We start from the raw sequence: 16,960 nt of genomic DNA on the forward strand, positions 1-16,960 counted from the left end.
TTTTAAGAGAGAAGGAGATCATGAGACCAAAATCTGAAAGTAAAATTTATTCCTTCCTGGTTAGTCATTGTTACAAGACTGATAACATATAGTATTTCTACTGACTGGAACAGACTTGACAACTGTAGTGGATTCAGTAGTGTTCACCCAAACATTCACGTCTACCTGGAACCTCAGAATGTGATCTTTTTTGGAAAAAAGATCATTGCAGATGTAATTGGTTAAGGATCTTGAGATGAAATCATCCTGGATTTAGGGAGAGCCATAAGCCCAGTGACTAGGGTCCAGAGAAAGGAGAGGGAGATTTGGACACAGAGACAAAAGGAATAAGGCCATGTGAAGGCCCGTTTTAGGAGCGAGACAGACAAGCCAGGAAACACCTGGGATCGCCGGAAGAAGCAAGAAAAGAGTTACCTAGAGCCGTCAGATGAAGTATGGTCCTACTGACACCTTGATTTTGGACTTCTAGCCTCTAGAATTGTGAGAGAATGTTTCTGTATATTCAGCCACGAAGTCCATGATAATTTGTTTCAGCAGCCTTGGACACTGATACAGCAACCTTATACTCAGCAGGAGACGTGATAGGTGCTCCCACTTCCTTTTTCCTTAGGAGTGCTTTCTCTTCAAAGTTACCCATCTTCTCTGCCAGGAATCAAATATCCTCTAAGAGGTCTTCGGCTAAGTGCTGAAGCATTTGCACTCTGTGAGAAACTAGTTAACCTAGAGAATACTAAACAGTAAAATGTTTTCGAAAATTTAGCAATATTGCTGACTTCTGGATTGGGTTATTTGGTAAAGTGGAAAAGAAAGAGTTGAGATCAAATATTTAATAGTTAGTGATCTTTAGACAAAAATTAAAATAGTATAATGGATATTGATCATTAAATTACCTTGACTATTTATTGTCTGTTATGTACAGGTCCGAAAATTTACAGTTTTAATTCTGCAAATGATTCTAGTGGTCCTGCAAATCTGGATAAATCAATTTTGAAAGTGAGTACCCACATTTTGAGTCATTTCAAGAAATGTTACTTTAAAAAAAATCTGTACTCTTAAATGTAAGCAAATGATGGGATATTTTAAATTTTTGTAAATAGTACAATAATTACTCATCTATACTAAATAAAAAGTAAATCATACTTTTTATGATAAAAAGTAAATGATAAAAGTACTTTTATGTTTAAAGTAAATCATCTGTTGACAGCCTCTAAGAAATTAAGGAAGAGCTGGGTAAGGTCCAAACTTGTAAGTCTAGCATACACATCCCTTCAGATCTGACTTGGCATACCTTTCCAGCCTTCTCTATTACTCTTCTCCACTTGAAATTTTAGTTCACATCTCATCGTTCCCCTAAATCCCATATGATTTTATGACTCCAGGCTTTTATCCGTAGGCTCTCTGACTAGAAAGCTCTACTTCCCCTTCTTATGTCTTTTTAATAATGACATGCTGGGTTATAGTTTCTTTTTATATATGTTTCTTGGGCTAGACTGAATTCCTGAAGTATGTTTTTGTGCATTGCTCATAGTGAGCATTCATTAAAGATGTGACCAAAGGAAGATATATTTGAGGGTAGATGGTTATGTAATCTTAGGTTAAGTATATGGAAACAACAGAAGACAAAATGGCCAGTAGGAAAAAATTGAAGACAAATAGTGGAAGCCAAAATAGTTTGTGTAATCTAATACTACAATTTATATTAATATAAGTTTTTACTTTACTTGATTTTCCCCTCGTTTAGCGTCACATCCATTCTTTCAGGTAGTGTGCTTAGGTTGCTTTATATTAAGGCACATTTCTGGGTTTCTTCCCCAAGGATTCAGATTCAGTATGTTTAATAAGGCCCAGGAATCTGTCTTTGTAGTGGCAACATAAGGGTGGTCCAAGGACAATGTCGTGAGATACATGACTTCATGAGGCTTTGTAAAAGGATTTTTGTTTTGCCAGATGTTGTTTTTACCATACCTCATTTTTTCTTAAATATGTGATAGGAATGTGATCCAGTGAATGGTATTCCAGTATAATCACTGTATCCGATTTCAGCTGAAATTCTGGGCTTGGTTGGTAGGGATATAGAAAACTGATTCCTTCCAATTATTTAATTACTAAATGCTATTTAATAATTCATCTTCTAATATGATCTTTTTGGTCTCAATAGGTGGTAATTAATAACAAACTAGAGCAAAAAATTATTGGAGTGATAAATGAACATAAAAAGCAAAATAATGACAAGGGAGTGATTTCTGGAAGACTTACTGCCAAAAAATTGCAGGTATTTTGCAAACCTTTTTTTAAAGTTACTTATTTAGTGGAGCATTTTAAAAAAAAATTTTTTTTTAATTGAAGGATAATTGCTTTACAGAATTTCGTGGTTTTCTGTCATACATCAGCAAGAATCAGCCATAGGTATACCCATGTCCTCTCTCCCCGAGACCTCCCTCCCACCTCCCTCCCGACACCCGCCTTTAGCCTGTCGCAAGCCCCTGTTTGAGTTCCCTGCGTCATACTGCAAATCTGTTTTACACATGATATTGTAAATTTCTGTGTTACTCTCTCCATACATCTCCCCTGTCCCTCCTCTCCTCCCACCCTGTCCATAGGTCTGTTCTCTATGTCTGTTTCTCCATTGCTGCCCTGAAAATAAATTCATCAGTGCCATCTCTTCAGATTCCATATATATGTGTCAGTATATGATATTTATATTTCTCTTTCTGACTTACCTCGCTCTGTATAATGGGGTCTATTTCGTCCACCTCATTAGAACAGATTCAAATGCATTCCTTTTTATGGCTGAGTAATATTCCATTGTATATATGTATCAAAGCTTCTTTATCCATTCATCTGTTGATGGACATCTAGGTTGCCTCCATGTTCTAGCTATTGTAAATAGTGCTTCAGTGAACACTGGGATACATGTGTCTTTTTCAGTTTTGCTTTCCTCAGGGTATATGCCCAGGAGTGGGATTGCTGGGTCATATGGTGGTTTTATTCCTAGGTTTTCAAGGAGTCTCCATTCCATCTTCCATAATGGCTGTATCAGTTTATATTCCCACTAGCAATGCAAGAGTGTTCCCTTTTCTCTAGTGGAGCATTTTTAAGACAGCTCCACATGTGAGATAAAATGACTTTTCAACTTCCATTGAAATTTCATGTAGATTAGTTCCATCTGCAAAAACGAGGAAGAAGTTGTGCTAAATATGAGTGCACACGTTAAAATAGTGATATGAAAATTAAATTACATCCCCAAAATTATGTTGGACTTGTAGTGGGCACTTTGCTTACATTTTCTCTGACACACCAATGCTGGAAGGTTTTAGCCCTATTTTTCAAATGAAGAAATTGAGGTTTAGAAGGATTACATAAATTATAGCCTGAGGTTGTTAATTACTAAATAGCAAAGTAAAAAGGGCTTCCCTGGTGGCTCAGAGGTAAAGCCTCTGTCTGCAATGAGGGAGACCCGGTTTGATCCCTGGGTCAGGAAGATCCCCTGGAGAAGGTAATGGCAACTCACTCCAGTACTCTTGCCTGGAAAATTCCATGGGCTACAATCCATGGGGTCGAAAAGAGTCAGACACGACTGAGCTTTTCACTTTTCACTTTCAAAGTAAAAAGAGTCTGGATTTCAACCCAGTCTTGCCCAGATCTAAAGATGTTATAGAAAGTACATTAAAAAGCTTTACTTTTTATGTGAACATGTTCATTGAAGCACTGCTTATTATTTAAGAAAAAGAAAACATCCCAAGTGAGCACCAATAGGAAAATATATAATTAGATTATGATACATCTATCCAGTGGAATATTCTTTAACTATTAAAAGTGATGTACAATTGCTAATAATTTGGGAAGATGCTTAGTTATAATGTTAAGTAAAATGTGTTTTTAAAAAAATCACAGAAAAAGTGACTGAAGGACCCACACTGCATTCCCAACAGTATCTTTGGATAGTGAGAATATGAGCAGTTTCTCCTGGTCCTTTTTTATTTTTCTGTAGTTCTCAAATTCTCTAGTTTCAAATAAAATAAATCTTCAAACTGGAAAAAAAGAGAAAAAAATAGTTTTGAAGTTATAATTTGTGTCAGAATTTCTGTTTTAAAATGAATGGGAAAATACACTTAGTAATGAAAAAAACAGAAAATTGACAGAATGACTTTTTTACATTTCCCTTCCATAGGATTTATACATGGCTTTACAAGCATTTTCATTTAAAACTAAGGACATTGAAGATGCCATGACGAACACACTCTTACATGGTGGTGATCTTCATTCTGCCTTGGATTGGCTCTGTTTAAACCTTTCAGATGGTAAGCAGTATTGTCATAAATGTCTTTCAGTTTATAAAACCTTTTGAAATAATTTATGATATTTGTAGCAAGCTTTTGGTTTGCACTTAAATTTTTTTCACTGTGTTATAATTATTTTTAAATGTTCTTACCCTTTTCTAGTCTTTTTGGTATATTCTTAAAGATTATCGTCTGTGCAAGAAAAAATTATTTGTGTGTGTGTTGCTTTCAGTTCTTAATGGCCATTTTACAATGCACATAATACAGCATATTCTCAACTGTCTGTAACCTGTCAGGCTGTGGACCTGATTTTGGCTTAGAAATTAGGGCTGTCTTGCTTTGGGTAAATAATATTTAATTAAGCAGAGGGTTCAGGCTGTAATCTTTGGCAAGATCCTGGAATGTAAATTGCTTCTATGACCGATTTAAGGCTACTACCACATGCAACCAAGGAGGAGGGGAGAGTTAAGATTTTCTTATGAAAATTTAGGTGTCTAGCACTTTGAGGGTGAAATGGCCAAATCGAGGTGGGCTGGTTATCGTCTAGGGAATGTTCCCACTGGTTTGATAATAAAACAACTTTGATTGTAGGATTTTTATTCCTAAGAGATGAGCAGTAGAAGAAAGTTAAGTGCTCTTTGTCTAGACAGGTTTTATGCACACGTTTAATAAATATTTGTTTTCTGTATCATGTACATTATTTTTATCCCAATTTCTTTTAAGATGCACTTCCTGAAGGATTCAGTCAGGAATTTGAAGAGCAACAACCTAAAAGTAGGCCAAAATTCCAGTATCCTCAAATGCAAGCCACTATTTCACCCCCATTGCAACCTAAAGCCAAAAAACAGGAAGAAGATAAGATCAAGGTAATTTAAGAATTCAACATTTAAAGTGTAAAATCTGAGTGAAAGGTGTAGCAGTTCATAAGAGTATAAATATTAGATTGAAGTTATGGTTTTACTCATTGAAAATGTCTAATGGGTTTGCCAAACTCCTTAATAGCACTGTTGTTTCAATTATCTATTGCTACATAACAAACTACCCCAAAATGGAGTAACTTAAACCAGCAATTTATTCCTTATGATTTTTTAGTTTGGACTGGGCTCAGCTAGGCAGTTTGTCTGATCCAAGAAGTGTCTCCTCAGGCTAGAACAACCAAAATGATTTATTTACTCACATGACTAGAGCCTCTGCTGGGATCTTGCTAGCAAGGCATCTCTCTCTCCACATGATTAGCTTAGGTTTCCTCTTATATGGTAATATTAGAATGGTCAGACTTCTTACTTGACATCTAGCTTCCAAGAGCAAGTATCTCAAGATAGTAAACACCAGTGTACACATTTTTATAAAGCCTCTGCTTGTATCACTCTTGCTAATGTCACATTGGCTGAAGCAAGTCATGTGGCCAATTCAGAATCTTTGTGGAAGGGGGTTACAGAAAGGCATTAATACTGGAAGGTGTACTTCCTTAGGGCATTACACACAAATACTCCGCATATCATAAAACATCTATGAACATGGGTGAAACTAGAGAATATTATGCTAAGTTAAATAAGCCAGTCACAGACAAATATTACATGATGTCACTTATATGAAGTAGCTAAAATAGTCATGTTCATAGAAACAGAATGGTAGTTATCAGGGGCTAAAGGGAGAAGGGGCAAATGGGGAGATGTTGCTTAATGGTAATAAAGTTTCAGTTATGCAATATCAGTAAGTTCTAGATATCTGCTGTTCAACATAGTGCCTGTAGTCGACAGAACAGTATTATGTACTTTAAAATATATTAAGAGGATAGATCTCATGTTAAGCTTTCTTACCACAACCACCCCTGTCCCCACAGCAGTACACACACACACACACACACAAAACACTCAAGAATTTTTGAAGGTAACAGGTATATTTAGTACCTTGGTTGTAGTGATGGTATCATGGGTATATCAGTCAGTTCAGTCACTCAGTCGTGTCCAACTCTGTGCAACCCCATGGACTGCAGCACACCAGGCTTCCCTGTCCATCACCAACTCCTGGAGCTTGCTCATACTCATGTCCATCAAGTCGGTGAAGCCATCCAGCCATCTCATCCTCTGTCATCCCCTTCTCCTCCTGCCCTCAATCTTTCCCAGCATCAGGGTCTTTTCCAGTGAGTCAGTTCTTCACATCAGGTGGCCAAAGTATTGGAGTTTCAGCATCAGTTTGGACATATGCCTATATAAGCATATGTCTAAACTCATCAAAATGATGAGTGTATATATATAACATAGTTAAAATCACAATAACATGTACAATTGTTAATGTATCAGACCTCAGTAAAGTTTAAAAATAAATAAAACAAAAATCTGTGGAAACAGCATCTGCACAAAACCACTGTTTTTAAGGAATAACCCAGGTTTTTCACAGTTTCCAATTTTTTGCCTCTTTATGTAAATGGATTCTTTGAAGTATGTAAGTTTAGACTTACCAAAGTAATGTTGAGTTACATGCATTTGTCCTTCACTATGATTCTTGAGGCTTATGTGTCTACTGTTTCTCAGTGTAAAGAAATTATAAAAGCAGTGACACTTGATGATAGTTTTGACATCTTTTTCTAAGTTTGATTTTTCAGATATTTGTTGGTTTTTTTTCTAGCCAAAAAAGGATGAAAAAAATTTGGAAGTAAATATGAAAGAATGGATTTTGCGATATGCTGAACAACAAAACGAAGAAAAGAGTGGGACTTCTAAAAGTTTAGAAGAGGAAAAATTTGACCCTGTGAGTAGAAATTTGTATTGAGCTTCTAGTTGGATATTCCTTGCAAAATATTTAAGTTTTCTAAGACTTAGTTTCCTCATTTGTAAATTGAAGAAATAGTTATCTCTAGGGGTTTATGTGAGAGTTAAATAAAACAAAACTTAGGGAAAAACATGACACAAAATAACTGAGCTGCTGCTGCTGCTGCGGCTAAGGCTAAGTCGCTTCGGTCGTGTCCGACTCTGTGCGACCCCACAGACGGCAGCCCACCAGGCTCCGCCGTCCCTGGGATTCTCCAGGCAAGAACACTGGAGTGGGTTGCCGTTTCCTTCTCCAATGCATGAAAGTGGAAAGTGAAAGTGAAGTTGCTCAGTTGTGTCCAACTTTTTGCGACCGCATGGACTGCAGCCTGCCAGGCTTCTCCATCCATGGGATTTTGCAGGCAAGAATACTGGAGTAGGTTGCCATTGCCTTCTCCAGTAAATGTTATTACATCAGTTATTACATCAGTCCCATGTCTAAAGAGACAGTCGCCAAATATTTTTAAATGATTAAGTGTTAAGAGTATTGCTACATTATTCAGATAATTTTAAAAGCACATTATTTTATAAAGGAAAGCCTTTGCCTGGACAGAGAAAACCTACATATCATAAGAAAAACTAAAAATATTAGATTAAGTGAAAAAATCAAGTTGTAGGAAGAAAATAACAATACCTATATTTGATTAAAGACTTCTATCTAGAATTTATAAAGAAGTTTTAAAAGGACAACAGGCATTTTACAAAAGCAGATATTTGGATGGCCAGTAAACATGTAAAAATAACTTCAACATTGTTAGTCATGGGATGTATACATTTATCAAACACATTCACTTAAAATGGGTATGTTTTATTATAAGTGAATCATACCTTTATAAAGGTGATTTAGAATGGAAAAAAGGAAGTTGTAGAACAGCATGTGTAGTATAATGAACTCATTTGAGTAAAAGAATACACACACAGACACACACATACATGTATTTGCATCCTTTTGTATGCAAAGGAGAGATCTGAAGAAATACACAAGAAGCTATTAGTAGTGAATAGGGCTGGGGTTAGTAGGGTGGGTTATACTCCTCTGTATCCTCTTGAGTTTTTTTTTAAGCATGTGCCTGTATTAATGTAACAAAAACAAAAACAATTTATGATAGTACACATTATTTTGAGGTTCAGAAAAAGAGGTCTCTTCTGATTGGAGCATTAGGTCAGTACTTACTGAAAAGAAGTGGGATTTGAAGGACTCATAAAGTATGCATAGGCAACAAAGAATGGGAAAATGTCCCAGATGGGTGAAATAGTGTGAATAAGGGTACAGAAGTGGAATTGTGTAAAAGGGCCTTTGCATGTTAAACCGTAATCAGGATAAATGTGTGAGTACTAGCAGATAGAAGTAAACAGGTGAGTTCAACTGAGGCTAGAAAATTTTGATGCCCAGAAAATGGATTTAAGAACTTTCCCTATTGATTGTGAAGGCTTGCTAGCTGTGTGGGAGCAGGTAACCCACAAGAATTTTGACTTTTTAGGTCAAATTTAGTAGTGATTAATGTGATATGCAAAGGGTTAGGGAGGCCATTTGGTAACTCTTGCACTTGCTCAGGTGTGAAATAATAAAGTCCCAATTTGGAATTTGTATAGTTTTTTGGGGGAGAGGTGGGAGCACACTGCACAGCATGCAGGACTTCCCTGACCAGGACTGAGCCTGTGCCCCCTGCTGTAGAAGTGCAGAGTCCTAGCCTCTGGACAACCAGGGAAGTGAAAGTCGCTCAGTCATGTCCGACTCTTTGTGACTCCATGGAGTATAGCCTGCCAGGCTCCTCATGCAATTCTCCAGGCAAGAATACTAGAATGGGTTGCCATGGGGCTCTTACCAAGCCAGGGATCGAACCCAGGTCTCTCGCATTGCAGGCAGATTCTTTAATATCTGAGCCACCAGGGAAGCCCAAGAATACTGGAGTGGCTGGCTTATTCCTTCTCTAGGGGATCTTCCTGACCCAGAAATTGAACTGGGGTTTCCTGATTTGCAGGCAGGTTCTTTACCAACTGAACTACCAGGGAAGCCCCTGGACAACCAGGAAGGTCCCCAAATTGGAACTTGGAAGAGAAACATTTAAAGGAAGAATCAATAGAAACTGCTGATTTACTGAACATAAATTAAGAAGCCAAAGACAGCAAGAGATCTCATAGGCAAAGGGATGGTGGTATCAGTGCCACAGATAGGAAAGATTGAAAGAATGGGTGTGGTTTGGGTGAAATTGAGATGATAGCTAATCCTTCTGTCTGTTACATTATTGCTGTCTGCTTCTACACAGAACAGTCCCAGAATTGTGCTTCCTTAGTTGTCTCTTTTCCCCTCGGCTCAGTGGTTGTGTCTCATAGCAGCGCTGCTAATGCCCTCTTCTCTACCCAGTGCTTTGATGTGTCTCATCTCTTATTAACTTAACCTAAAGGAAAAACCCGGAGAAGGCAATGGCAACCCACTCCAGTACTCTTGCTTGGAAAATCCCATGGATGGAGGAGCCTGGTGGGCTGCAGTCCATGGGGTTGCTAAGAGTCGGACATGACTGAGCGCCTTCACTTTCACTTTTCACTTTCATGCATTGGAGAAGGAAATGGCAACCCACTCCAGTATTCTTGCCTGGAGAATCCCAGGGACGGCGGAGCCTGGTGGGCTGCCGTCTATGGGGTCGCACAGAGTCGGACACAACTGAAGTGATTTAGCAGCAGCAGCAGCAGCAGCAAAGAAGAAACCAGTAATTTGAGTTTAGCTCTCTGTCTGGTTTTTGCTCAGCAGAGTTAAATTTTATAATACACATTTTCTCCAGAGGCCTTTTTTGTTTGTAATGTCCCTGACTATCTTCCATAAGATAGAGATTATAGGAAGGTAGCTTTCAGAAAAGTGTGTATTTCTTTTTTTTAAAATATAAAGTCTTTATTGAATTTGTTACAATGTTGCTTCTGTTTAGTGTTTTGGTTTTTTGGCTGCCAGTGTTTTATACTATTGCATATACAGTCCTTTAAATCCATATATTTATAAAGTGTATAAAAGTAGCTTTTCTTTTTACAGAAATGAGCTCATACTTAGATTTTATTCCATAGTTTGCTTATTTTATTTAACATGTCAAGTAAGTTTCTCCATGTGGATTCAGTTCAGTTCAGTCGCTCAGTCGTGTCCGACTCTTTGCGACCCTGTGGACTGCAGCACGCCAGGCTTCTCTGTCTATCACCAACTCCTGAAGCTTATTGAGATTCATGTCCATTGAGTCAGTGATGCCATCCAACCATCTCATCCTGTCATCCCCTTCTCCTCCCGCCTTCAATCTTTCCCAGCATCAGGGACTTTTCTAAGTGAGTCAGTTCTTTGCATTACCCTCATTCTATTGCTTCTTGACTTTTTTCAAACCCCAATGACTAGTTTTCTCTGTAGAGCATACCACACTTGATTTCCAGTTTTCCTTTTCAATCAGAACTGCAATGAACATCTGTATACCTACAAATTTGCACATTTGTATTATTTCTCTATGAAAAATTGCTAACAGATTTGTTGGACCAAAGAATAAGATCAAAAGATCACAGGTTTTGATACAATACATTGACAATAGATAAACTAATCTTGCTGTTCGTTTCTTTGTCATCATCTTATTTGGAACAACAGAATGAAAGGTACTTGCACCTTGCAGCTAAACTTCAGGACGCAAAGGAGCAAGCAGCTACCTTTAAACTAGAAAAGAACAAGCAAGGCCAAAAAGAGGCTCAAGAGAAAATAAGGAAATTTCAAAGAGGTAAACGCTTTAAAATTCTTAGATGTATTGATATGTCTTCTTTACTGGCTTTCCTAGGATGGAGGTTGCCTCTTTTTTGTATGTCTTCTTTTTCCTAACAGTTTACACTTGGGGTTGGCAGACTTTTGCAACAAGCCAAATAGTAAATTTTTAAGTTTTACAGGTTGTTATGATTACTCAGCTCTGCTGCCACAGCATAAAAGCAGCCATATACAAGACATAAGCAAATGGTTATGTTCTCACAAAACTTTATGGATGCTGAAATTTCACATAATTTTCACATGGCACCAAATATTTCTTCTTTTTATCTTTCAACCAGTTAAAGATGCAAAAATCATTCTTAGCTCACAGACCATATGGAAATAGGTAGCGGGGCTGGATTTGGCTTGTTAATCTGAAGTGTACACCATAAAACAGTATCTCCACTCAAGAAGGAGAGATGAATATAATTCCATAATTCCCTGAGAATTTATTTTTAGTGAAGATGTTTTTCCTGGCCTTCTACATCTGTTAAGTGATTTGTTCTAAAAATGTTAGTATATAATGTGAAAATAAATTGCCTTGAACTTCTAGCACAAATTCCTAGTATGAAGGATAAACAAACAATATTTAAAAAAAAAATTTGCAAAGTAAAAAGGCATGAATAACAAATATGAATAAAAACAAAATAAATAAGCGTCATTTTTTTTGGTAGAAATGGAAACTTTAGAAGATCATCCAGTATTCAATCCAGCCATAAAGATTTCACATCAACAGAATGAAAGAAAGAAGCCTCCTGTAGTCACAGAAGGAGAAAGTGCTTTGAACTTTAATTTATTTGAAAAATCTACTGCTGCTCCTGAAGAAGAAAAAGGTAAAATGAAGGGAGAGTGTTCCAGAGTGTAATTTGTAAATAGTAAAACATCAAGGACTGTATAATTGAGAAATTGTGTTCCTTTGTATTCCAACAGACTACAAAAGATGGTAGTAAAGTTACACTTACACACACTGTCTTGGGAAAGTAATCTTTATAATTTGTTTAGCATTTTGTGATTACCAACATCTGGCTTCAGTCTTATCTCTCTCCAGTTCAGACTCCTGCCAGAATTATCTTTCTGTAACATAGATATGAGTTTCTGGTTAAAACTTTTAATCAGTTAACAAGTTCAAACCTTGTATTATAGCATTGACAATCCTTTGCATTCTGCCACAGTCTCCCTTTCCACCTTATTCTCCCAGCTATGTACTACAGCTGCATCATTCTTGAAACATATATTGTTTCATGGCTTTATGACTTGGTCATCCTATTATCCCCTTTTTGGCCAGCCTTTCCCTTGCTCGAATCAGGTCTGTCTGTCCTTTTCTAACCTATTCTCTTCAAAAAAATCTGTTCCCAAAGGTGAGAGAACTTTAATCTTTCAAAAGATATTCTGTATTACTACATTAGCATTTTTAAAGAACCAATCTTTGTCATTTTAGAGAAAAAGAAAGAACCTCATGATGTAAGAAATTTTGACTATACTGCTCGAAGCTGGACTGGAAAATCTCCCAAACAATTTCTCATCGATTGGGTCAGGAAGAATCTTCCCAAGAGTCCAAATCCTTCCTTTGAAAAAGTTGCAGTAGGTAGATACTGGAAATGTAGGTATGTTTTTGGCTAACTGAGTGAACTTTTAGAAAAATCTAAGATGAAAATATATTTTTTTCTTATGAGTTAAGTAGACATTCAGGAAGCTGGTTCCACATCTCTAGGTTGATAATGCCTATAAATCATTACCTAGTATTAATATAGTGTTTTCCGTGAGAATATTTAATTTAAATAATGTAAACTATAGTTCAGTGTTAATGGAATTCTGACCATTTTTACTTCATCACTTTTATTTGAAAATGTCTTTGGCTTCCTTTAGGGTGAAGGTAATCAAGTCTGAAGATGATGTCCTGGTCGTGTGCCCTGCGATCTTAACAGAGGACGGTATGCAGGCCCAGCACCTGGGAGCCACTTTAGCTCTTTATCGTTTGGTGAAAGGGCAGGTAAGTTTCTATAGATCCAAGTGTCTCAGAATTCACTTGTGGAGTAATGGGTATGTTTGGTCAACATAAAACTATCTGCATGTGCAAGGGAATATTTAATCGTGGCCCTTTGTGCCAGTTTTCTCTTCACTGAATGCGGCTTCTGAGTAGTCCTTGTTTCTGCTTATTTATAATTTTGACTTTGTCTCATCTGCAAACATAGTTCAAGCTTTCTCTCCTTGGACCAGAGGCACTGAACCATTTGGTCCAGCTTTGCAAGCTGTACTGATTTAAAGATTAAAAAATTGTGCTAGAGTGATTGAATTAAGGAGAATTCTTAAACGATTGTTTTCCTTTAATGTTATATTGTCTCTCAACTTTAAAATACAAGACATTGGTTCCAGTTTTCACTTTGAGGTTATATTGACTAAAGCGTCCAGTTTAAGGAATGATGAAAATAAAGTATTACTGAAGAGAGCACTTTTCAGAGAACACTATGCTTTTTGTTTTTTTCGTTGGGAGTACTGTCAACACTTTCTCTTTATAATAAGTATATCTTTCTTTCTTCCTGGGGAATTAGAACTACTGAAAATTTAGACACTGATTAAGTGGAATTCCAAATAATAGTTCTTTTCCATTTTCTCTCAGTAAAAGTTTTTAATGTCTTTATTTCCCTTGTTTTGCAAAATAAGGTATCATAAGCTAAGCTTAATTGATGGAAATGACTGTCAATGTTACAAAAATAAACACAGGCAGGATAACTTAGATTCCGTCCAATGGAGTTCCCTAAAATAGTTTGATTTGTAATATACAAATGGAATCTCAGAGGGAACTTTGAGAAATGTTTTGTGGATCATCTACATATTTAAATAGCACCACTTTAGGAATAAATAATAAACATGTGTTTAATAGTTTATTGTGTTCTAGAATAAGCACTGTGTTTGATTAACTGAAAGTTTACCTCAGAGTATGCCTATAAGGGAGGTATAATTATTAGCCCCGTTTTACAAATGTAGAAACTAAGACACCAAGAAGTTAAGTTACTTGCCCAAGGTCACACAGCTAGGCAAGTCCAGAAGCCTGAATATGATAGGCTGTTTATAAATTTGCATCATATGCATGTATGTGTGTGCTCAGTCGTGTCTAGCTCTTTGTGACCCCAGAGACTGTAGCCCACTAGGCTCTTCTGGCCATGGAATTTTCCAGGCAAAAATACTGGAGCAGGTTGCCGTTTGCTATCTCCAGATATGCATGTATATCTTATATTAAAGTACAGTAGTAACCTACTAGTTTAAGAGATATTTTAAGAGCAATAGCTATTCTTTTCAGTTCTAACCTATTGGATTTTGGTGTCCAGTAATTAATGAACACAATGTATTACTATTTTTTTCGTTTATAGTCAGTTCATCAGTTACTTCCTCCTACTTACCGAGATGTTTGGCTAGAGTGGAGTGATGCGGAAAAGAAAAAGGAAGAATTAAATAAAATGGAAACCAATAAACCACGTGACCTTTTTATCGCCAAACTTCTGAATAAACTGAAACAGCAGCAGCAGCAACAGCATTCTGAAAATAAGAGAGAAAACTCTGAAGATCCTGAGGAATCTTGGGAAAATTTAGTTTCTGATGAGGATTTTTCTGCGCTGTCCTTGGAATCAGAAAAGGTGGAAGATTTGGAACCTGTTAGAAACCTGTTTAGAAAGTTGCAAAGCACACCTAAGTACCAGAGACTTCTAAAGGAAAGGCAACAGTTACCTGTGTTTAAACACAGGAACTCAATTGTCGAAACTCTTAAAAGGCACCGGGTTGTGGTTGTGGCGGGTGAAACAGGGAGTGGGAAAAGTACTCAAGTGCCACATTTTCTATTAGAAGATCTGCTTCTGAATGAGTGGGGAACAACTAAATGCAACATCGTCTGTACCCAGCCCCGAAGAATCTCAGCAGTGAGTTTAGCCACACGAGTGTGTGATGAATTGGGCTGTGAAAATGGACCTGGAGGAAAGGTAAAATGTTGTTCAACTCTACCTCAGAGAATGGTGATATGACATTACTTACCTGTGCTCTTGGGATCCAAATGGAACCTGTACCATACATGAATTTTGGCCGATACTGTTTGTTCAATAGCACATCTCAGGTGCTTTTCATGTTTTCTTTGATAGGTATGATATGCCACTCTCCTTTATAGGAAAAGGATTGTAAGTAGTTATCATTAAAATTCGCATGTAAAAGGAAAAATCTATTCACTTTAATAACTGAGTACTCAAATATATTACATTACTAAGTTGATCATTCAAAGAATATAAATACATACAGATAAATTGTAATACCAGATCTCAGTATTTGGAAATCTTTTCTGTAGCATATATTCCTGAATGATTTTCATTAGTTCAATGAACAGAAGCAAAAAACAATATAGAAGATAATGTCAGACTATTTTCAAATCCTGTATATTAAAAAAAATAGAAAAAAGAACTTAAAATACCTGTTGTCCTGTGTTTGGGGACAAAAGTGTACACAAAACTGGCCAAACCTTAACCAGAGTGACTGCAAAATGTAGGAATTAACAAAATTGGTTTAGAACAAAATATAATGAATTCCAAGTTCATGTAATTCAATTTAATTATGCTTTGAATTGTTCTTTCTAGATATGGTACTTAACATTTTAGTCTATAAGTTAGATAGCCCTTCATTAAAATTTTATGTGGCAATTTTTCTGGGTTCTCTCATGACATGTAAGGGGACAAAGGGCACAATTTCTGTCTTATAAGGAATTTACGTTAAGGGGATATCAGACATGTTTATAAACACAGCAAAGGAATGACTGAAGGAGTAAGAAAGAAAATGTGATGGGAATAGAAGTGACTTCAGGATCCCCATCAGGCACCACTGGTTTTTAATGGTTGAAGCTTTTATGAGATCTTGATAGAAGAGTAGACTTAAGTTGTAGCAGCAGATCTAAAATACTGTTCCTGAGCACCTCAATATTTTGCTCCAAGATAATTTCATAAGAAATTGATTAAATCTATTAATATTTCCATAATTGTGTTAATGGTACTCAAAGCAGGCGAACAGTTTTTTGTTTCAAAATTCTGAAAAAAGTTTTTTCTTGTTTAAATTGCCAAAAACAAATTTTATAGTTTGGTATAATTGAAAACATAGGCAAGTAATAAATGGCACTGAAAAGATTTACTAAGTAAATCTGCTCCATATCGGAGCAGGACCAGCACCTGTACTTCAGTTTTTAAAGCTTATTTCCTGGATCATTTGTGAGAATCCAGTCTGGGCTCTGTGTTTTCCCTTCAGAATTCTTTGTGTGGATATCAGATCCGGATGGAGTCTCGCGCTAGTGAATCTACCAGGTTACTCTATTGTACAACAGGGGTTTTGCTAAGAAAACTTCAAGAAGATGGTCTCCTAACAAATGTGTCTCATGTTATTGTAGATGAGGTGAGTAGATTCTATCGCTGTATGTTCGAGAAATGATTCTAAACATTTTTATGTTAAAAAGATGTTACTTCTAATACTAGCTAACATTGTCTCCATTTTTACTAAATGCCAAGCACTTTACGTGTAATTCGTTAATTTCCTCTAACAGGTCTCATGCTAATTGATTTATTTAACAAATACTGTATAACATTTGCTGTATGCAAGGGGCTATTCTAAGGACTTCATATATACAACTTCATTTAATCCTTCCAGCAATCCTTCATTTAATCAAAAGAAGTAGATATTATTATCCCTATTTTATAGTTGAGGAAACTAGGCACACCAAGGTTATATAGCTTACTCAAGTTCATATAGCCAATAAGTTCTGCAACTAGGGGTTCAAGCCTAGGGAAGCCGGCTGCAGACATTTCTTATCAGTTAGTGTATGTTTAAGTGATTTGCTTGGTACATAATTTTTTGAAGAAATTATATATATAGCATTTCACTTATTTAAAAATTTTTTTCAATTTCCCTGATGAAAAGTTTTTATGAATTTAATTCACCAAGTTCAGAAGGCATTAGTGAAAGTATAATCATTCTTTGATTTTTAATTAATAGACTACATATTGATTACTGGGTTATTTTCCTCCTTTTGGTTAGTAAGTATTAGAAGTATAGAGAGATACAAAAATGAAAATAAACATCTGTAGTTTCATGAT

At 36.4% G+C, this 16,960-nt stretch overlaps 1 protein-coding gene across 2 annotated transcripts in view; it reads left to right on the forward strand.

Moving 5' to 3' along the window:
- Positions 1–16,960, forward strand: part of DHX29 (DExH-box helicase 29) — a 44,886-nt gene that overhangs the window by 6,498 nt on the left and 21,428 nt on the right. For both annotated transcript variants that reach the window (XM_043488648.1, XM_043488649.1), the window contains exons 2-12: positions 920–993; positions 2,159–2,272; positions 4,172–4,301; positions 5,004–5,146; positions 6,909–7,031; positions 10,701–10,827; positions 11,522–11,680; positions 12,286–12,451; positions 12,714–12,837; positions 14,216–14,818; positions 16,119–16,262. In XM_043488648.1, coding sequence (XP_043344583.1) covers positions 920–993; positions 2,159–2,272; positions 4,172–4,301; positions 5,004–5,146; positions 6,909–7,031; positions 10,701–10,827; positions 11,522–11,680; positions 12,286–12,451; positions 12,714–12,837; positions 14,216–14,818; positions 16,119–16,262 — 1,907 coding nt within the window. The remainder of the gene's footprint in view (positions 1–919; positions 994–2,158; positions 2,273–4,171; positions 4,302–5,003; positions 5,147–6,908; positions 7,032–10,700; positions 10,828–11,521; positions 11,681–12,285; positions 12,452–12,713; positions 12,838–14,215; positions 14,819–16,118; positions 16,263–16,960) is intronic.

The sequence above is a fragment of the Cervus canadensis genome, chromosome 16 (assembly GCF_019320065.1).
Source record: "Cervus canadensis isolate Bull #8, Minnesota chromosome 16, ASM1932006v1, whole genome shotgun sequence".
Taxonomy (NCBI): Eukaryota; Metazoa; Chordata; class Mammalia; order Artiodactyla; family Cervidae; genus Cervus; species Cervus canadensis.